This window comes from Lycium barbarum, chromosome 8 (genome assembly GCF_019175385.1).
Source record: "Lycium barbarum isolate Lr01 chromosome 8, ASM1917538v2, whole genome shotgun sequence".
Classification (NCBI taxonomy): Eukaryota; Viridiplantae; Streptophyta; class Magnoliopsida; order Solanales; family Solanaceae; genus Lycium; species Lycium barbarum.
The window spans coordinates 129,483,556-129,506,030 of NC_083344.1; the positions used below are offsets into that span (position 1 = coordinate 129,483,556).

Sequence of the window (22,475 nt, forward strand, 5' to 3'; positions counted from 1 at the left end):
ATGTTTAGTCTCACGGTTTCCTTGTTGATTAGTTTTCCCATATATTCTTTAATGAATTGTGCCCAATATCAACTTTGTAGGTCGTTGTAGGCGTAGTTCAAATCAGAAAAGAATACATTCTTGGGTGATCTACAATTATATCCTTAAACTCTACAAATATCTAAGGATATAAAAGTCTATCAACATTTAGAGAAAATTTTCATTGCTAAATATTTAGTATTTTACGACTCTAACTTTTACAATAATATAGACACTACTATTTTATAAAAGATAAGAGCAATGTTACCAAATCGGGAATTGAATTTGAAAACTTATAGATTTGAGACCCTTAATAAAAAATGCTTCCAAATTATTCTGGTTTGGTTCCTTTAAACAAAGTAAAATCCAAACTAACCAATTAATAAATAAAATAAAATATAATAAAATTAACCAATTATATCCGGGCTTAACTTAAATTTTTAAGGACATAAAAATCATTCAATATTTGAAGGATATTTTGGTCGTTCAACATTTAGCGAAAATTATTTATGCTGTTAATATATGTAGATTAGTATAATTTAATATATATCAGTGTAGACATCAAAAATAAAACATCGATGCCTACAATCAGGTTATTAGTCTGTTTTCCATATCACTATATCAGACATAATATGAAAAGTTATCTATTGCTAGCTATGAATCAACTTAACTTGATAATATAAACATTCTTTACTTAACTTGATAATATAAACATTCTTTACACAGTTAGTACACAGAACATAAACTATATTTATATATAAGGAATATGGAGGATAAAAGTCGTCGAAGAAATTCTTTTGTCTAAACCTCTCTCATCCAAAATATACATAAATGCCGTATTGAAATAATCCAACAAACAATGATCAATTCAAACCCCCCTAAAATCTATAAATAGACACAGCTTCCCATATCCTACAATCACTTCCATACCCTCTCATCATACTAACCTTTTTCCATACTTCCCTCCATAACAATCTTTGTCATAATTCATTTTTCAACAGACAAATTAAAAAGCATACCATACAGCAATATATCATGTCTATCCAAAGGATCATTCTAATTATTCTTTTGGTTGTATCAATTTCAACTTGTAGAAGTAGCCCCCATGAATGTGATGCTGATGATGATTTATCCAAACAAGCTCATAAAAATCTAGAACAAGAATTTGGCCATGACTTTCAAGCTTATCCTTCTTATTTGGACACCATTACAGAAGGCAACAACATTAATCAAGATCAAATTCATGGTTTCAATGATAATGTTGAAGAGGTTGCTAATGAGGTTGCATTAATTGATGTACGTAGCTTTGGAGCTAAGGGTGACGGAGATACAGACGACACTATGGTAAGTACTTTAAATATTGGAGTATGAAGATGAAAATACGGCTAGCGAATATTAGGGCGTGTTGTTTGGAACGACAAAAGTTATTTTTCACGATAATGAGGAAATTATTTTTTTGTGTTTAGTTACCAAAAGGAAACATTTTCTATCAAAATGTAAAAAATGACTTTCCTCATATTCTTGACCTTTAACTATATTCTTAATTCTTAATACTTGCTATAATTACGAAATCGACATTATTATTGACATTTAGTGCTCAGAAATTTCATCAAAACACTCTCTAATTTGCTAATAATATTACTAATTTCTTATATGTATTTATTTTTCAGAAAATAATTTTCTTATCGTGTGGAATGATCTTTCAGGCATTTGAGAAAGCTTGGAAAGAAGCATGTTCATCCAAAACACCTGTGCATTTTGTTGTTCACCGCAACAAGAATTATCTTCTCAAGCAAATCACATTTTCAGGTCCATGCAAGTCTTCCATTTCAATGCAGGTCAGATTAATTGGTCATTAATTTTTTATAGCAGGAAAAACACTACTTTAAAAGCGTGAATTTCCGAAGAATATCCACGTGAGAATGCTGTCGGAAATATGAGATTTTTGATGAAAATTTCATTTCGGCAATTTTCAATAAATTCCGACAGAAATTTGCGTTTCTTAGTAGTGAAAAGAAAAAGAGGATTCTGCATATAAGAATTTAGTTTGTTGGTTTTTTTCCTCCTTTTTATTTTATTTTAATTAATATGCAGGTTTTTGGATCCTTAGAAGCATCCGATAAAACTTCGGACTACAGGAAAGATAGAAACCATTGGATTCTTTTTAATAATGTTCAAAACTTAGTTGTTGAAGGAGGAGGAGTTATCAATGGCAATGGGAAAATATGGTGGCAAAATTCTTGCAAAATCAATAAATCACTGGTAATTAAACTTGCTTAATTTTATGTTATGAAGGTCAAACTCATTGAAAATGCTAATGGGTGTGTGTCAAATCCTCTAAAAGTATTTTTAGAGGATCTGACATGAGTCCAGCAACATATTTAGAAAATCAACAATAACTACTTATTTTAAATTTCAAAGCAATTTTTCTATTCAGAAGATCATCAATCGCCTTGTACTGATTGTTACTTATTTCTCCCCTATGCAGCCATGCAAGATTGCACCAACGGTATGTTCATTTGATTTGGAATTGTGATATGAGTAGTTCAATTTTTATTTTTATTTTTGGTTTTCCACTCACTGCTTTCAGCAGAGGTGGAACACAACAAGAAAGTACAGAAATGGCAACAGCTTTTGGCAACAAAATTAATATAGTTGGCAAAATTTAATATTTGGCAATAACTTAGTTTTATTGTTGGCATATATGATGAATCTTTTAAAAGTGAACTTTTTTTTGTTGCTAAACAATTTAATTTTGTTGTCATAATATTGACTGTTGTTGCAAAAAGTACTTTTGCCAACAATAAAAAAGTTGTTGCACGTCGTTGCAATAACAGCTGATGGAAAAAGTTTATGCAACAACAAAAACAATGTTGTTGCCAAAAATACTTTTTGCAATAATAGTCTATCTATGACAAAAAAAAAAAAAAATGTTGGCAAATGTCTTCTTAATTTCTTGTAGTGGAAGCAGGATTTTCACATATATTATGATCTTCCCCTAGTTCCGGTCTTGGGTGTCTGGTACCTGCTTTGGGGCAAGCTAATCAGGACTCTTGCGTAAGCTATTTAAGGGAGAAGCGCTTCCTACCAAAAGTGTCTACATTCCTAAGGCTCGAACACGAGACCTCTGGTTAATGGTCGAGCAATTATTTATCTAGTTTCTAGTTAATTAAAACTGAAACTGTTTAATTTACAGGCCTTAACCTTCTACAATTGCAAGAAGTTGAAAGTGAAGCACCTTAAGATCAAAGATGCACAACAAATTCATGTCTCATTTGAGAGATGCACTAATGTTAATGCTTCAAATTTGATTGTCACTGCTCCAGGAGATAGCCCTAACACTGATGGAATCCATGTAGCAAATACTCAAAATATCCATATGTCTCACTCTAGTATTGGAACAGGTTTATTTAATTTTTATCTAACCAATTTGGCAAAAGATGCTAATTTTCTTTTGTGAACAAATTAACTTTAATAATTTGAATGATATTTTTTTGCTGGATATATATATTTAGGTGATGATTGTATTTCAATAGACAGTGGATCCCATAAGGTGCGGGCCACAGATATTACTTGTGGTCCAGGTCATGGTATAAGGTATTTCTCTATTTTGAAAGAGTAAAATTCAGTTTCTTCTAGTGATTATTGTCACTGTTAGATTATAGTATTTTTTTTTCAATATAATTACCTTTTCAAATTAATAAATTTTGTAATTAATACCTATAATCTTTTGTGTAATTCGCATTTGCTTTTTTTTTTTTTTTTTTTTTTTTTTTTTTGTCTGTGATTCGATTAGTATTGGAAGCTTAGGATCTGGACATTCAGAAGCTCACGTGTCTGATGTTACTGTGAGGGGAGCCAAGCTTTCTGGTACTACAAATGGACTTAGGATAAAGACTTGGCAGGTATGTCTTATACTAACTTTCTATATTATATAGGAAAAAGATGACCAGATTTGCGCTCATACTATGTGAAAAGGTTTAACTTTACGCTCAGTTAGAAATTTTATTAATTCATCCATATCCTTACCGTTATAATTTTGGCCTAAAATCGCCTTCAGTCACTAAAAACGAGATCATGGTTGAACCAAACTTTTAACCATTAAGAGCAAATTGGGACTAAAACAGTAAACAAAAAGAAAAATTCATGCTTTAGATTCTTAATGCAAATAAAATGATAACATCTATCTCAAAAGAGACTTAGGATAATTATGTAATAATTAGTTATGTGAATTTTGATTTGGAAGAAGAGTTATTAATTAGATAGTTGACATCTAAATCATAATAATATAATGTGTGGTTTATGCAGGGAGGATCTGGAAGTGCAAGCAACATCGTATTTCAAAATGTGAAAATGCAAGGAGTGATGAACCCCATAATCATAGACCAAAACTATTGTGATAAAGAAGGACCGTGTAAAGAACAGGTAATAGTCTTATTTTCATATGAATTTAAGTTCATACATTAATAGTAATTGCAAGTAAATGTCTATATGTGTAACTAATAATGTGGCAAGAACAGTACTCTATTAATTAGTTTGATGTCACATGTTAAAGACATCGACAATATAATTTATTTTTTTTTAACGCTGCCGGTATATATAACTTGGAATATTTTTTATATTTGTCACTTGACCCAGAATTCGGCCGTTCAAGTGAAAAATGTGGTGTATCAGAACATCAAGGGCTCAAGCGCAACAAATGTGGCCATAAATTTTAATTGCAGCAAGAGCTTCCCATGTGAAGGAATTGTAATGCAGAATATAAATTTGGTAGGGGAAAGTGGAACTTCAAAGGCTATTTGCAAAAATGTCAAATTCAGCAATGTCGAAAAAGTCTCACCACATTGCACTGCAGGAAAAAGTTTACTAGAGTTGATCTCTTTGTACTACAATTATTATTTATACTGATTTTTAAATAGGGTGTTGGTGTTATGCTTTTTTAGGGGATATATATATAGTATGTGTACATAATATATATGACACAATAAAGAAAAGATATTATATGTTGGAGTTTTAATAAGATTATTGTTTCTAGTCAAAAGATTCACAGTATTTATTGTACATACAAATTAAATGATCTATGGTTGTACATATGATATTCCTTTGGCATTTCTCATGAATTATAATGCCATTATTTGATAAACTTTCGGTGTAATGAATTTAATTGCTCAGGGAGCTGAGAGTAAAAACTAAGTTGGTTAAGCATGCCCATGGTTTTTTCCTTCTTCCCTAGGTAAACTTCTCCATTGCATTCTAGACGTAATAGTGATCAGGGTTGGCTTAAAGGGGAGGCCAGTAAAGCCTTTGCTTTAAGCCCCCAAAAATTTGAGGCACCAAATCTTTTAATAAGTAGTGAATTTTATGATTTTTTTTTTTTTTTTTTTTTGCTTAGACAATAATTGAAGTTTGTAGAAAAAAAATCCTAATCAAAAGGAAATAAAGAAAATTTGCCTTACTTTCTTATAGTAAAATATTTTAGATTTTTGAATAAACTACTTACATTTTCATATTATTAGTAAATTAAATTTTATACATAACATCCAACGAATTAGATTGCAAATACATGTAATAGTCTAGTTACTTTCTGTTACAACTAGAGGAAGATTGCAATATCTATGAATTGGTTATCAACTCCATGAAGAATACCTTTTGTAGTAGTATTTTAAAGATTTTTATGACAAATATGCCTAATTACTTGGAGAAGTGGCAAGTCAATATTGTGTGGCAAATTGCATGAAAATGTTTTGACACCTAACCTAACACTTGTCAAGAAAATCTTCTTCTCCTCCTCTTTTTTTTTTTTTTTTTAATTCTCTTCTTCTTCATTATAACACTTCACTTCTTTTAATTATTTATATAAAATTAATTTTTGAATTGGATGTTATTTTTTACCATCATTTTTTTTTTGTCCTTTTTAGATCTGAAAAGTAGCATTATCATCTTGTTCACCGGAAAAAATGGGGATTCACCATTATTATGACTCGTGCACCGGAAAAAATGGGAATTCACCATTACTAGGACTCTTTTTTTATCCCACCTTTCATTAAAGGTTGGTGGGTCTTGTAAAGACATTGATAGACCTAAATAAGAGAAGAAAAGAAGAATAAATTATTGGTGGGGTGGGGGACGGCGGTTGGGGGTGGTGGTGCAGGGGCCAGTGGTGGGGGAGCGGCGACCGGTTTCTTTTGCAGTTGGAGGGGGGCGGCGAAGGAGATGAAAATTTTAGGGGGTGTATAATTTATTTTTTAATTATTATGATGGACTCCACCGCCACGTGTCACGTTTTCATTGGACAAAGGTGCCACGTCATGGAGAGTGTAATACACTTTCTTAATTTTGCTGATTATTGTGAAAAAGGTACCCAATAGGATCAAATTTAGACTGGTGTAGGTACCTAATAGGTACAACCCTCAGTTTAGGTAGTCCAGAAGAAAATGTGACAAAGTTTAGGCGGCTATCTATGACTTTTGCCTAAAATATAAATATTTTTATATTTCATGTCATGTCATGTAACTAGTATATATAGATATTCCAACTTGTCATGATAGTATCTAGCAATATATTAAACTAAAGCCCTAAAATACCTCAAATTTGTTATGAATAAATTAAGTGGATGACCATGTGGGCCACCACTAATACTGTAGCAAGCTTGCCTTTGCAAGTCACTACATTTTAAGGCTTTATCTATAGCCATATATAATTGATGGAAACATACACAATTCAGAATAGAAAGAAAAGAAGTACTATTACACTTGCTTCTTATGCTCTCTCTCTTCGTTTTGCTACTTTATTTTATTATACCGTTTTTATTTTATAACATGTTATCTGCATAAGATTCTTAGATTTAAAATAAAAATACCATGCATAAAATCTTTTCAGGAAAAGGTTTGAATAAGTAATTCTTCTTTGCTCACATTCAAGGTATGGATTATTTTTCATTGTCTCTGTTATATTTGGACTTATCTATAGGGGTTTTATATGTGATTATTTAAAATCGATATATTCACATTTCTTAAGAGGAAGACACTTATCCTGTTAACCTCATCACATATATTGGGAGTCTTATCCTGTTTGTTGCTGCGTTACTGTCACTGAGATAATTTGGCAAGTGGGGTTTTGGGTGTTCCCTTGATACATCCTTGATGTAACATCTAGTAACATATCTGATGTCCGGCTAACATAAGTATGGAACAGTGGCTCCATATTTTCAATTATTCGGATCTTAGCCTTTTCTTTGGAGAAATAGTATTTGTTATACATTATACTATATTTTCTTTTCTTCAAATTAATTTAATGGTCTTTCACAGTTGAACTATTATTTTATACTACGTCACATGGCTAAATTTTTATTGGACTTGCATTATATTGACAGGTAGCTCAAAAAAAGTATTCATATTAACCAATATTTTTTTAGCAGAACTATTTAATTCAGTTTAATTTTCTACTAGATCTTGATACTAATACATGAATTTTATTATTGTGACACTAATTTATGATCCACTTGAACTCTAAGAGTTCTAAAAAAAAGTTCAACCACAAAAATGGTTATATTTTATATGTCTTGTTGAAGATTAATTCACTTATGCAAACAATCACAAAGTGGGATATTTTTAAAGGCTCAAGGGTGAGTTTATTGCACTTTGTCCTATTATGCCATTGGTTGAGGGTACGACGGTGGATTCAAATCTCATCACACCAAAAGGGTAAAATATCGGGTTAGAGTTCCGGTGTATCATGATAATAAGTTGTTGGGTTTGAGTCCCAACGCACTATATTGATGATTGATATGATGATGACAGAGCAAATTAATATGCTCTTGATAAAATTGTGAAGCCCGTCCCACTGACTTTGCTCCATTCCCTGAAGTGAATGTGGTAACAATATATGATAAGTCTGAAAGATGACAAAATATTTGTTGTGGCTATATGAATGAACGTGGGCGTGATAGAGGACAAAATAATGATAGCCTTCATTATGGTAATTATAAAAGGAAAAACACTATGTGTCCTCAAATATGGTCCTTCAATGGGTGAAGATAATTTTTATCATCAATGTGATATGAAAGGTCATTGAGCATGTGGTTGTTGTGCGACCTAATTTAATAGATTTTATAAATCCTCCATCAAAAGAAAGGAATACAAAATGGAGGCTCACTTGTCCTTTCAAATTAAAGTGATGCTGAGGTTAGTCATATAAATATAATAAATTTCAAGGCATGACAAGGAACTTATAATGAACATTTATGAAGCACATACAAATGATTATAGTTCATTCCTTGAAAAAAATATAATTTGTGATAAGCACCGTGATTGCTGGCCCATTCTTTAAAGTGAATGTCGCAAGATGTGATCATATATATGCATAAATACATGCTTATGTATGGTTATACTATACCACGACTCACCTCATGGGGAGGTTTGAGAGAAATCAATATTGTGATATAAGTGGTCATTGATCACCTTGTCGATGATGGTTATTTAAGGGAAAAGGTTAAAGCAAGAAACAGTTCTTGCCTATAATAACTTTGATCAGGCTCAAAATGATATAATTTTCTCCTTTAAAGGGGATGTTCATCATACGGATGGTGTTATAAAATATGTGATAGTACACAATTAATTGGCAGCCCTGGAAGAGTTAATTTATTACTATATTGGAGGAATTAAATTGATTATCAAGAAAGCACTCTACGGTAGTATGTCTCAAAGAAACTTATTGAGTTTCAAAGGTATTCACCAAAGTGGGCATTCATAACGAGACTATAAATTAATGAAAGATTTAATATCTTCACATTACTACAGTCATAGTGGGCAAGAAATATAAATGTGAAATACCCTGCTTCCCTCCTGTTTGTACTACACATAATATGAGTATGATGAAGAAATCACATACGATAGTAAACTAGAAGTTTGTTGAAATAAACATCAGTTTGCATGACCAGTTGGCCATCTCAGTTTAAATATAATGCAAAAATAATTGAGAATTCACGTGGTTCTATCTAGAAGAAATAAAAGATTCTTCAAGAAATTCTCTTTTGCTACTTATGATCATAAATCTATTATTAGACCAGCTAAGGTTGGGATTAGGATCTCCATATATTTGGAATATATAAAATGTGATATATATACATGAGCTCAGTCACCTGCCATGTGGACCCTTTACTATTATATGATTTTGTCACACCCCAACTTTACTAGGGTGTGATGGGCACCCGACCCCATATCTGGAGCCGAGCGAACCCGCTGACTCTTATTACATAGACAAACTCTTGTATCAGTTAAGGAATAAATACATAGTAAGCTCTCAAATTTTTTTCTTCTTCATATGTAAAGTCTATCATCTATGGGACCCGTGACATGAAACACAGTAATAGCATTTGACTGGTGAATCCGTCTACCAATGCTGACACTCTATACCCACGACTCTGTCTGCAAAGTCTCTAACATTGAACAAACACCATAGCTCATATACTCTGACTCGGTAGCACTCCAGAACAAGTGGAGCCCGCCAACTCCGCTGGAACATCTTCTATGATAACTGTGGCTCATCTGGTGTACCTGCGCGGCATGAACGCAGCCCCCGAAGAAGAGGGGTCAGTACGAGTAATGTACTGAGTATGTAAGGCATGAATAGTGACATAATAAAGGAATATACAGTATGAATAATAACGGAATAAACATATGGAGCTTATCTTGGGACAGAAGTAACCTGTACATATGGATGCCTTTCAGGCAGATGCCATGCATGCTTAGTCCCTTTCTCAGAAAAACAGTACTTCTTATTTACATGTAAAGAAAACAGAACGTTTCAGAAAACGGTATCCTTTATTCACATTTACAGACGCCAGGTACATCGGCTCTCCCACCCCCCTCCCCAACAGTGTCCCAACGTATCATATATAAATATATATAACATATACAGACGCCGTATCCGGCTCTCTCATATCCCGCGTCCGGGCATCCCGCGTCTGGGATGGAATCCAGCTGAATCAGGTGGTGATATAACAGTGGCCCTTCCCCTTCCCCATATACATATACATATACATATACATATTCACTTCATATTCATATGTCATACAATTGGCATGCATGAGAGCCCAAAGAAAGTCGTGTGTCCATCGGAGTGACGTAAGGTCGAAATCCTCCGATTACATTATGGGATAATCGGGTCACTTGTCTCACCTTGAAGGAACGATAATTATAAGGCGAGACTATCAACGGAAGACAGCTTTAAGAGGAGACATAGAATACGATCATAGGCATTATAACCATTAATCCATATGCTTTGAAGACTTTTAGAAACTAGTATAACACTTCCATATTCACATTGGATTCTTAGCTCAAGACTCTTAGTCGTGAGATCATTCTTGTCGTACTTATCTTAGGCATATTCTCTTTTCTGACATCATCGTTATCATTATCATCATGGAAGTATTCTCGTTGGGATAGGTACAGTACTTGTCATTTGGTAATGGAATAAGGATCGAAGGTTTCTTTTGGATTCAGCATCAAAGTAAGTCAAGCGGAATAATAAGGTAAATCCGAGAAACAGTGGGCCCACCTCGGATCAAATGAGGCGGCGCGCCAAATTTACATATGTTACATGTCATGGCGTTACTTGTGAGGGTTTTAGGGTCATCGGGTCCTATTTATGCAAGTTCTAGAGGTTTAGGAAATTCTTCCAACATTTTGCACACTTTTTAATTCAATTCTACTGATTGAAAAAGGAGAAACTTTAGATGCGGATTCTGGAGGGTAGAAGGGCCCCCGAGGTTCTTAACCAACATATTACGTCTAAGACATGCCATAGAAAGAAGGGTGAAGCCTTACATACCTTTTTCCGCTCCTTTTGATACTCCAAATTCACGTTCCAAATCCGCCAAAATCTACACATTGGTCTTGTTTACCAAAACTTAATTAGGGCCTTTAGAAGTTGATTCCTTAAAGTAACACTTTGTCTGCCGAAATTTCGGCAGCATTTCCCCTGTAAATATACCATCCCCGAGGTTCTAACTCGGCCAAATTTGAATTAACAATAATCCGGGAATTCAACCCGACCAAACTATCGACAATATTACCAACAATCATGCCAACAATGTCAACAATTTAATCCAAGATACATTGTAACCTTGGCAACCTTTGTCACACAATCTAATGACATTTCATTCATATTCAATTCACATTGCATAACATTCAAATGATTCTACCGACATACTACTTCACCCGATGCCTTCCAATTCCAATAAGAACAATAACAACACACTCCATTTCCCCTTCAAATTAATGAACTACACACTACAACATCATACTAATAATATCACACTACCTTCCATGATCCACAAATAATCACAACTTCATTTCCAACTATTAAATCCTCATTTAACATCATGGAATTCATAACACAACAATTAAAATACTTAGTAAAATTGATTCATCATTTCTCCACAAATGCAACTATTTTCGGCTAACACAACTACATATATATTTTCATGAATTCTTCATCCATGTCCATACATTTCAACAACTAATATACTACATAAAATTTGCTCACCATCCCATCACAATAAAACAAATATACACGGCCATACACACAATATACACTCACGGCCACACCTACAACACACATTATTTCTATGGTTTTCATTCATTCTTACACACAACAATATTCACACACCATCCATAACACATAAAAGAGCATGAATCCTTACCTTCTTCCTTAACTTTCCACTTGACTAGAATCTTGGACTTGCCACAAAGGATAGTTTTCTTGCCTCAACAATTGCACCACGTTGAAGAGGACCCTTCAATTAGTAGGAATACATGAAGAGACTAATTTTTGGAACAAGATATCAAGGGCCTAGTTTTCCAAGGTCTTGGCCGAAATGGCCTTCCCTTTTCTCCTCCTCTCTTTCTTTCTTAATCTTTCTTGATTTTTCTAGACTTGGCAATTGATGAATTAGTCTTCCTTTCAAGACTTAGTCATATATATATATATAAGCTTCCAAGCATGTGAGGGGCACATGCCCCTCTCTAGAGGTTTCTTTTTTTTTTTTTTTTTTTTTTTTTTTGAAATTTCTAAAAATGGTCAAAGAAGACCAAATGTCTTCTTAAGGAAGCTTTGACCCATATATTATTCTATACTCACAATTAGCCCCCATTAATTACAAAGAAGGGCATATAGTGCACGGCCAATATGGCCTCTTCATAAATTTTCTTGAACATTTTTGCTCCTCGAAGATCATTCTTGAACATTATGTGAAATTACCATTTTTCCCCTAAGCTTCCACATTATTTCCATTGATCATTTTGCGAATTTCTCCTTTTGCCCTTAACTTTTCTCAACATTTCCATACTAATAATAATCATAAATAATATTTTCAACCACTCGCACATTGAAATAATTTTTTTGAAAATGATCTCGCCCCTAACTTTTCACGACGACTTTGGAATTTCCAAACGTACAATATACGGGCTATAACAGATTTAATAGATGCATCTATGATTTGGTCACATGTGTGTTTTGTATCTACTTGCCATTTGATTTTTACAAGGTAGTTTGCTCAAATTGATAAATTAAGAGCATGGTTCCAAACAATACAATTATGTTAATAGTGTTGGTTTATATCCATAGTTGGTTTAGTAGAAATTGTATGCCTCCAATGATAGCTAAATCATTGAGTATGGGAATAAAACTCCCAATTTGGTATGAGATATGCTATTTAGCATATAGTAGCACTTGTATGCATCAAGCCAAACAAGTAATAATAAAATCCCTATCACAATTGGTTCAGGGTCAGGAACCAAATAATATCCATCTACAAACATTTGAATGTGCGGGAATAAATTCAATTGCACCACCACAACGCACAAAGATGGATCCCCAAAGAAGGTTGGGGCTATATGTTAGTCTTACTAGCATCAGGGGGAGAAATGATAAGTAGCTGAAAAATATATTATGTGGAATAAATTATCATTAGCATAATCTTCATTCAAAAGGATAATTCAAGTCAAATGTCAGACGGATTTTACTGACCCAAAGAATATTATATGCTAGCTACAAATGCTACATTTAGAATTAAAGTCCCTGAAGGACAGAGTCTACGGCACGCCTGAAGCGTGGTAGACCGATCGGTTCCAAAGATAAAAATCCTTAAAAGGAGAGGAGCAAATTATTATTATGGTCATAATAAGGAGGCGAGTGCTCTAGAAGAGCCCAAAGACATAACACTTCATCAAATCTTGAAAAAGGTTCAGGTACCTGAAATTAATGAATATGAAGAGATCTCGACAAATTATGTTTATGGAACTGATCCAAAAGATCGTCGACGACGTATATGATATAGCGCTCGATATTATGATGATATTCTTGAAGTTTAAATCTATCATGATACAGATAAAGAAATGACTGGCCAAAATCAAAGGAGCAATCGAGTATTAGTGACTTCACATAAAAATAAAAATAAAAATGTGAAGGATGTGGACTTGTAGTCCAAACACCTGAAAGTGGATAGCCAGTGAGGTACGTTGTATATACTGCGGAAATGAGACGAAGAGAATAAAGTCGTTAGATATAAATCATGACTTATGGCATTAAGGTTTTCTTTTCGCAAAGGCCTGACATTGATTATATGGAGACATATTCTCATGTGGTGGATGCAATCACTTTCAGAGATCTTATTAGGCTGACAATACATAAAAACTCGATATGCATATAACGAATTGTTGTCACTATTAATATTGCTAGCTAGACAACAAAATCTTTATGAAAATCCCTGAGGGATTCAAAGTGCATGAAACATAAAATAGTTCTCAAGAAACTGGTTCGATAAAGTTTCGTAAGTCCTTGTAAGGATTGAAAAATAAATCAGTGCGCATGTGGTATAATTGCTTTGTGTTTCTATAAAGAGGTGTGGATCTAAAGTCGTTATGATTATTGTGTATGACTAGGATATTATTGGAATTCTTAGGAGTTTCCAAAAGCAGTAGATTTTCTACTAAAGGATTTAAGATGAATGAATTTGAAAAAACAATTTCTTTTTGGCCTAAAAACAAATAGAATATTTGTCTATCAGTCAAGTTACACATAAAAAAAGTGATTCCATTGAATACCCCCAATGGTTGTGAACTCACTTGTATAAATAAAGATCCATTTAGACCTCATGAAAATGATGGAATATTCTTTAGTGCACTAGGTGCACTTATATACCTTGCTAATACTACGATTATGGATAACATATTCTATTAATGTGCAGGCAAAATATAACTCCTACACATTTATATGTGAAGGAAATCAAATATTGATATGAATTTTGTTTATTCTAACAAATATTGTGAAGGTTTTGTTGTACAAATGCAGGATATTTATATGATCTGCATGAAGTTGTATGATCTCAGACAATTACTCATTTTCATGTGGGTGGCTTCCATATTATGCTATTCTATAAGGCAATTAATAATTGTTACTTGGGCAAGTCACTCAAAGATACTAGTAACTCTAATGCAAACTGAGAATGCACATGGTTGATATCTATAGCTCAACACATTTAGAAAGGAACTGTGGTCTCTCCTTGAAGATAAAGATTCCAACAATATTGAAAGCTAAGGCTGATGGAGACACAACAAACACATTTCACCAAAATTCTTTTTCACATAAGATCTTCAACAGAATGGTGAAATTATTGTTCAACAATTTCGGTCAAAGTGATAATTTGGCGGATTTATTTACTAAGGGGTTGCCAACATCAATATTCAAGAAATTGATCTGCATGATTGAAATATGCCCCCATCGAGATACAAAATGATGCTCTTATCAAGGGGAGTAAAATACGCGTTGCACCTTTTTTTTCCCTCAACCAAGGTTTGGTTCCATTGGGTTTTCCTGGTAAGATTTTTAATGAGGCAACAAGTAATGCGTATTAGGAATAACTTGTATATTTTTATTTACTAGAATTTTATCTTTTACATGGACATCCAAGGGAGAATGTTATGAATAAATTAAATTGATGACCATGTGGGCCGCCACCACTACTACGGTAGAAAGTTTGCCTTTGCAAGTTGATGTGGGGTGATTTTAGGCCACAATCGATGCTTTTCTGCTATAAGTTTTACTTGTTTTTAAGCAAGTCTATGTGATTTTATGTGGTTTTTAGTGTTTTTCAGGAAACGGAACAGATTCGGAATGAAAACAGTTGAAAGTGCAGAAGTGGTCGTAAACTCAGTTTACAGTCCGTATTCTCAAACACGAGCCGTATTTCATGGGCGTATTAAAGAATAAGAAGAACCAGAAAGACAGGCTGAGGAAATGGTGATTTATGAACAACTTTTACGGACCGTATTCCACTTTACGGTCTGTATTTCAAAGCGTATTTAACCATTCGAGCATCTAGCAGAAAGTCGAAGTTTTGGAAGTTGAAAGACGACTGGGCAGTTTACGGACCGTAAACCAATTTACGGTCCGTATCTCAAAAGATGGAAGTTGCTCAAAACTGGAAGGAAGACTTGGTCGTAAACCGGTTTACGGTCCGTATTTCACTTTACGGACCGTATTTCGTATCGACGGGGACCAAAGTGCAAATCGGCAACTTTCACGTTTTCAGAACCTATAAATAGTCATTGTAGGGTTTTAATAGTAATCAGTTATTATATTTTTTACTCTTGGCTTAGAACATTAAATACTCTCTAGTTTTTTAAGGTTAAAACATCAAATCAAGTATTATCAATTCCTCTTTTCTTCCAAAGTAAGCAATTATGAATTTTTCAATTTCTTATTTCTTGTTCTTTGTCATGAGTAGCTAAATTTCCTTACTAGGGTTGTGAACCCAATGATGGGTGTTGTGTGATTGGGTTGTGATTGATATACACATAATGGATCATTACGGTTTATTTATTCCTCATTCTTCATTTATAATTAATGGTTGCAAACATTGATTAAAGCCATAAACCTTGATTTATTTGGGAAAATAATTAGGGTTGGTAAGAATAAATAACAAGGACTCAAAGCTTTAAAATTTGTTTAATAAATTCACTTAGGAGTAAGAAGAATTTTCTTGGCATGATTAATCGTTCTTCATAGTTATTTTCTCATATTTGGGAAAATCATAAAAAGAGATAATCTTTATTTATTGGGAAATAGTAGAGATTCATATAGAGATTAAGTGCATTCATATAATGATCCATTAGAAGTATATTAAGATCAATACCCATGATCATACACTCTATCTAACGGGGACACAACCTTAGTTTTTATTTTACCATAAATTTCCACCAAAGTAAGTATGATACTAATTAGTCATAGAAAAATCAACTATTACCAAAATCATCGGATTAAGACATTAGACCTAAGCTTAGCATCCTACGACTTTAGTAACTTTTTCACACCATATTCCCTGTGAGATTCGACCCCAACCTTGTTGGGTTACTATATTTGACAACGTTCGCGTTATACCATCAATAGGTGTAATTTGAGTGTATCACAAGTCACTACATTTAAGGCTTTATATATAGCCATGTATAATTGATGGAAACATACACAATTCACAATAGAAAGAAAAGCAGTACTATTACACTTTCTTCTTATGCTCTCTCTCTCCGTTTTGCTATTTTATTTTATTATACCGTTTTTATTTTATAACAAAATTCAAATTTTCCATATTTTAATTTTGATTTTAAAACTTTATCTCTAAATTTAAAAACTTTAATCGGGTCATGCTTGATTGGGTATAAGATACGAGTTTGGTTAAATGGTAAGTTAAACAGGTTTTTAATAAAACAAAAAAAAAAACACTTTAATGACATGGCATGTCAACTAGGATAAAAGGAGATTTTTGAGGTGTTTAGTATATTTTGAGAAATATAGAGATAGTTGAATGACTTTGTTGTCTTAAAAAAACAAAAATGATACTTGTTGGTAATTACCCAAACTTGAGTGACCATTTAGGGAATTAATGACATATTTCCTTATTTGACAATAACTTTAAACTTTACCTTTTATGATTAATGAGGTGATCTATAATCACACAAATATCTTTAACTAGTTTTAGACCACAAAATTCAAAATTCTTTATTTATTTCTTAAATTTCATGCTCAGTCAAACTCGATCAATAAATTGGGACAGTGGGAGTATTACCTTCTTAATTCTCTAAAGCGAAATTAAATTTAAACCAAATATATTTAAACAATAAAAAATCAAAATTAAGTCGACTCGAACCATTACAATTCACAAGTCAGCTTGACTCAATTGTTCCTTACCTAAAGACGACTTTCGAAAACCCCAACGTTGAACTTCTATTTTAATTCTCAGATTCTTGTTTTATTTTCTTGAAGAATTTGATTGATAAGTTTCTTTAATCTGAAACGTGTACGAGTTCAATGGGTACACCACAATTTCCAAATCTTGGAAAACACTGCTTTGTAAATGATTGTAGGCAGATTGATTTCTTGCCTTTCACTTGTGATTGTTGTCATCAGGTACCAATTTTTCTTCCTCTTTATTCTTGCAAATTTATGTTCATTCTAGTCAATTTTGTGTTTTAAGGCTTATTTGTTATTTGGCATTTGATTAAAGTTGAAACCTTTTTGGTTATAGGTGAGACCAATTAGCTGAAATTAAGGTTTAGGTGTTATTTAGTGTTTGCTGGAGTCTTTCTAGTTTGGCTATAGATTTGTAAGGCACTACAGGGATAAGTATGGGATGTAAGAATCTCTAGTTTGTGTTAAAATACAAATTGTTGAGTATTCAAATGAAAAGGGTCGAATAGAATGGGAGGGATTAGAGGGTTTATATATCTTACTCCAGATATTTTGGTATTGAACTACTGCTATAGTTAAGCCATTAATCAAAGTTGAGATCTTTTTGGTTGCAAGCTGCATTTGAAGACTTTTCTTGTGTCTGGTTTGGTATGTACATTTTTCTTTGTGGGGTTTGTGAGCATAAAATTTGATCTTGATGATGTTTATGAGAATTCAATAAGTGGGAGAAAATGACCTTGAGTGTTCTAAGTTGAAATCTTTTTCGGTATAGGTGAGACCAATTAGTTGAGATTAAGGTTTAATTGTTATTGTTGAACTCACTTTAGGTGCACTCTGTGTTTGCTGGAGTCTTTCTAGTTTGGCTGTAGATTTGTAAGTCCCTTTGGGAGATATAAGTGTGAGATATAAGAATCTCTACTTTGTCTTAGAAAGACGAATTATTGATTATTGGAAAGGAAAGGGCTGAATAGATTTAGAGGATTCATGTAGCTGATTCCAGCTATTTTGATATTCAAGCATAGATGATCCATTATCAAAGGTGGGATCTTTTTGGTCACAAGCTGCATTTGAAGATCTTTCTTGTTTCTGGTTAGGTATATAACTTTTTCTTCGTGGGGTTTGGGAGCTTAAAAATTTGATCTTGATGATGTATATGAAAATTCAGCAAGTGGGAGAAAATAAGCTCGAGTGTTCTAACTTTTCTTTACTTTAGCTCTAGCAACGAAGGAGCAGCAGCAATTTTAACAAGAATGGATGCTTTGGTGGATTTACGTTTAGCATCCTATAGGTGGAGATAAAAGATGAAAAATATAAACAGCCTTTCTAATGAGGAAATGACATTGAAATTTTGTCAGCAATTAGCCCTTGTCAATTTGACAAAATCAAGTCATTAAGTTACTTCAGCTCTTGTTTGGTGTGTGATTGTCAATTCTTTGTGTAGTATAATATGACTTTGAACTTTTGAATAATGGAGACTTTTGGCTGTTTTCCCGGATAAGGTAATTTTGAATCTGGGTGGTTCGCAAACAGAAACTTAAGGAACCAACAAAATTTAAGAAGTTGATGTACATCATTTATAGTGTTGATTTATTCTAGATGGGCTTCTTGAAAATGGAGACGTCCTTGTTTCTTTTGTTTTTACTATTTTCAGTTATATGGTTTTAAGTATATGAGTTCAGGTTCCTTTGAATTATCAATAGATTTTTCTTTGAGTAAGATTTTCTGTCTCCTGAAGATTTGAAAAATAAAGTGAGTTTCTGATTGAAAATGTGTTGCAGAGGTAAAACTCCCTGGTATCTTTAAAATCGTGAATGTGATATGATAATCTTTCCCAGTGTTCTATCTCATCTTTACATTTGTTGTATAGCACCCCTATAGAAAATTTGAGCCTATTGATCAGTTGATGTTTTTTTCCTTTGTTTTGTTTTAAACTGTAGATATATGACTTCAAATTACCTTCTTTTGATCCTCGCATATCCTTTTCATACCCTTTGTTGCTTTCTTCAACCATCTTTATAACCTTGTAGATGCTTAATGTGGGTTATAAAACTTTGCAGGTGTTTTGTCTAGAGCACCGGAGCTACAATAGACACCACTGTCCAAAGGCGAACAAGAATGATGTTAGCGTGGTCGTTTGCCCACTCTGTGCAAAAGGAGTACGCCTTATTCCTGATGAAGACCCGAATATAACTTGGGAATCACATGTAAACACCGAGTGTGATCCATCAAACTATGAAAAAGCCACAAAGAAAAGAAAATGTCCTGTACCTGGCTGCAGAGAACTCTTGACTTTCTCAAATACAATCAAATGTCGGGAGTGTACTGTCGATCATTGCTTAAAGCATCGGTTTGGACCCGATCACAAGTGTCCTGGACGTAAGAAACCAGAATCAACATTCCCATTTATGAACTTTCGAACTGGCAGTAGTAAAGACGAGCCCAAAAAAGCTCCTGCCACGTCATCCTCTAGTTGGGCCACAACATTCTTCAAGGCAGCTGAAGCTGGAATGGCAAAATTGGGCAGCGAATTTAGTGGAAAGGGCCAAAGCAGCAGTGCCACTAACCGTGGTGGGAGTGCTAGTGGGCAAGTTGAGCAATGCCCACAATGCACTCTAAGATTTTCTTCAGTCACAGCTCTCGTGAGTCACGTGCAGAAAGTCCATGAAAAGAACGGTGTCATGAATTTGACAGTCGATGTTTGTCCCAGATGTAGTAAAGGTTTTCGCGATCCGGTGTCCCTTGTGGAACATGTTGAAAGGGAACATAAAGGAACTTCAAAGGCATAGGGGGAGGTCAATGTAAAGAAGGACATTGCAGTCTTTCTTAATGTTATCTTTTAATTAAAAACAGTAGGCAGCCTATTTTAGAATTTAGAATAGCACTGTTGCATTATTCTTTTTGGGGGAAGAGTGGGGAAGATTGAAGAGTTACAGTATGTATTTAGCATCTGTTTGTGGAACTCCACCAAGGTAATATGAATTTACACCTTCAAAATGCACTACAAATGAGTACTAAATGCACTACAAATGAGTACTATATCATTGTTCACTTGAAAAGGATTAGCTTGTAGGTGTTAAATGTTTAGTTTTGAAAAACATGAGGTGCACTAAAATAACTTTACCAAGTGACAAATGCTGCATACTACAAGTATAATATGAAATTTGGGGGGATAAACATTTTTCTTGAATTCTTTTTATTTACGACTTCCATTAAAAATAGAACAAATATTTTCTGAGACATGTATAACTTAATAAGATATACTACAGTCTAGGATTTTCATTATATAATGATTTTAAATGTTAGAAAACTCGAGATAACATTATTAAAATTATGTAGGATTACACGGTATAAGATGTTTAAGTATTTGATCTTAAAAATAGGAGTAATTTACCCCTTCATATCTAAACATCAAAAAAAAAAAAATCATATAAATTAAAGTAGATGAAGTAATTAATTAAAAATCATGTATTGAGCCACATTAAATCTATTCAACGGAGTAAGAGCCCGTTTGGATTGTCGTATAAGTTGCTTATAAGCTGTTTTCAGCTTTTTTGAGTGTTTGGCTGGACAGCTTAAAGTCATTTTGTGCTTAAAATAAGCTCAAAAAAATAATTGAACTCATTTGACTTAGCTTATCTAAAGCAGCTTATAAGCTGAAAACAGCTTATAGGCATAAGCCCCTCCAACCAGGCTCTAAAAATCATTTTGCTCCTTTAATTAAATATCTTTTCCAACTTTAAACAAAAGACTCAATTGACTTTTAAAGCAAAGTTTGGTACAAAATGCAAAAAGCGCAAAGCTGTACTGAGAAAACAGAAAAAGACAATTAGCACTATCTACTTCTCATTTATCATTTCTAGAGCATTCCAACAAAGTACACTCATCATCTATTCTACCTCTCTGCTCTCTTAGCTCATCGTGGTAAGTTCCTAATTTCCTCCTTATCTCTGTAATTAAATGACTTAATTTTGATTATGAAGACTGGTTTTATAGTTAGGGTGTTGATTCTTGCTCGATGTATGCATTTATGAGAAAAGAGATGAGTAAAATTTAATGGAATTAGGATGTGCATACTCACTTTAACTGTGCTTAAATTGCTCAATCTTCTTGTATTAGTTTGTAAGAAGCTTTATTTTGCATGTTGGGTTAGTTAAAATTGACTAGTATTCTTTGTCCTTCCACGTCTTGATTAAGTAATATAACCTGTAATTTATTTATTTTTTTGGGAAAAAAAAATTCTGATTGGACTTGCTTACAGAAGCTTGATATAGATTGGAAATATTGATCTAGAGGAAAAAATTTCTTCACAGTAAATATTTGATTTGGTTGGACTTGCACAACGACCTTTGAACTAAGAAAAAGGAAAAAGAGATTTTTTATAAATGAATGAACACTGTTTAGTTTTTTTTCTTTTTTTGATTACCCACTCGGTGTCCGTAATCGCATTGGAGCTCGACTCTATTCTGATCATGCGTTGCAGGGCCCATTTTGGGGCAGCGCTCCCAGCTGGATTTTTTCGTTCCCAGGGCTCGAACCTGAGACCTTTGGTTAAGGGTGTAGGGACCCAACCATCCCACCATAACCCATGTTGGTAACCCTGTTTGGTTGATAGTATGAGGCGAATGCTTTATGACAAGCAATGAATTCCCAAAGTTCTTAAGGCATTTTAGTAGAAATGGCAAAAGAAAGTGAAAGACTTAGTCTTGTTGTGAAGTTTATTTTCTTTATTACTTACATATTAGGTTCTTGTGCTACTGAAATTGTATTTTTTGGGGTTAAATTTTGCTCTCTTAGGGTCAACTAGAAATAAATTGTAAACGTGCACAAGTTAATTATTCTGGATGACCATCATTCTTTTTTCTGATCTTAGGTGCTCACTTACGCTTTGTTTGGTTGGGTGGAAAAGTAGCGGGTTTACAAATTATTTCTAGTTGACCCTAAGAGAGCAAAATTTAACAAAATTTAGATATCTGGGGTATGCAACATTGCAACGCGTTCATGAATTTAGGTGGAATGGAGGAAGCACATGTCTCTATTTCCCAGTCAGACCAAACAACATGGGAAGAAGCATGAATACCTTTTCTGGAGAAGTATTTATCTTTTCTTGAACCAAACATAGCATTAAACTAAGAACAAAAAAAGAAATTTATCATCGGAGCATTTCGATACGTATAGCTACATACATCTGTAGTGGTCTGTCCATATATATGGTT

General features: G+C 33.5%; 2 protein-coding genes across 2 annotated transcripts; both read left to right on the top strand.

The window, feature by feature from the left end:
• Positions 1-839: 839 nt before the first annotated feature.
• Positions 840-5,129, top strand: LOC132607395 (polygalacturonase-2-like). The gene is made up of 9 exons (XM_060321344.1): positions 840-1,362; positions 1,725-1,856; positions 2,113-2,280; positions 2,507-2,527; positions 3,215-3,422; positions 3,534-3,615; positions 3,815-3,923; positions 4,327-4,443; positions 4,657-5,129. The coding sequence occupies exons 1-9, from the start codon at positions 1,054-1,056 to the stop codon at positions 4,924-4,926; spliced, it is 1,416 nt and encodes a 471-aa protein (XP_060177327.1). The 5' UTR covers positions 840-1,053; the 3' UTR covers positions 4,927-5,129.
• A 12,064-nt stretch (positions 5,130-17,193) lies between these two features.
• Positions 17,194-20,267, top strand: LOC132607397 (zinc finger AN1 and C2H2 domain-containing stress-associated protein 13-like). The gene is made up of 2 exons (XM_060321347.1): positions 17,194-17,481; positions 19,320-20,267. The coding sequence occupies exons 1-2, from the start codon at positions 17,383-17,385 to the stop codon at positions 20,046-20,048; spliced, it is 828 nt and encodes a 275-aa protein (XP_060177330.1). The 5' UTR covers positions 17,194-17,382; the 3' UTR covers positions 20,049-20,267.
• The last annotated feature ends 2,208 nt before the right edge of the window (positions 20,268-22,475 follow it).

What these genes read in the sequence shown, in the direction of transcription:
- LOC132607395 (XM_060321344.1), top strand. Translation starts at nt 1,054, where the DNA reads ATGTCTATCCAAAGGATCATTCTAATTATTCTTTTGGTTGTATCAATT. An exon ending in GAGATACAGACGACACTATG is followed by an intron (nt 1,363 to 1,724) that starts GTAAGTACTTTA and finishes ATGATCTTTCAG; the next exon opens with GCATTTGAGAAAGCTTGGAA. An exon ending in AGTCTTCCATTTCAATGCAG is followed by an intron (nt 1,857 to 2,112) that starts GTCAGATTAATT and finishes ATTAATATGCAG; the next exon opens with GTTTTTGGATCCTTAGAAGC.
- LOC132607397 (XM_060321347.1), top strand. Translation starts at nt 17,383, where the DNA reads ATGGGTACACCACAATTTCCAAATCTTGGAAAACACTGCTTTGTAAAT. An exon ending in CTTGTGATTGTTGTCATCAG is followed by an intron (nt 17,482 to 19,319) that starts GTACCAATTTTT and finishes AAAACTTTGCAG; the next exon opens with GTGTTTTGTCTAGAGCACCG.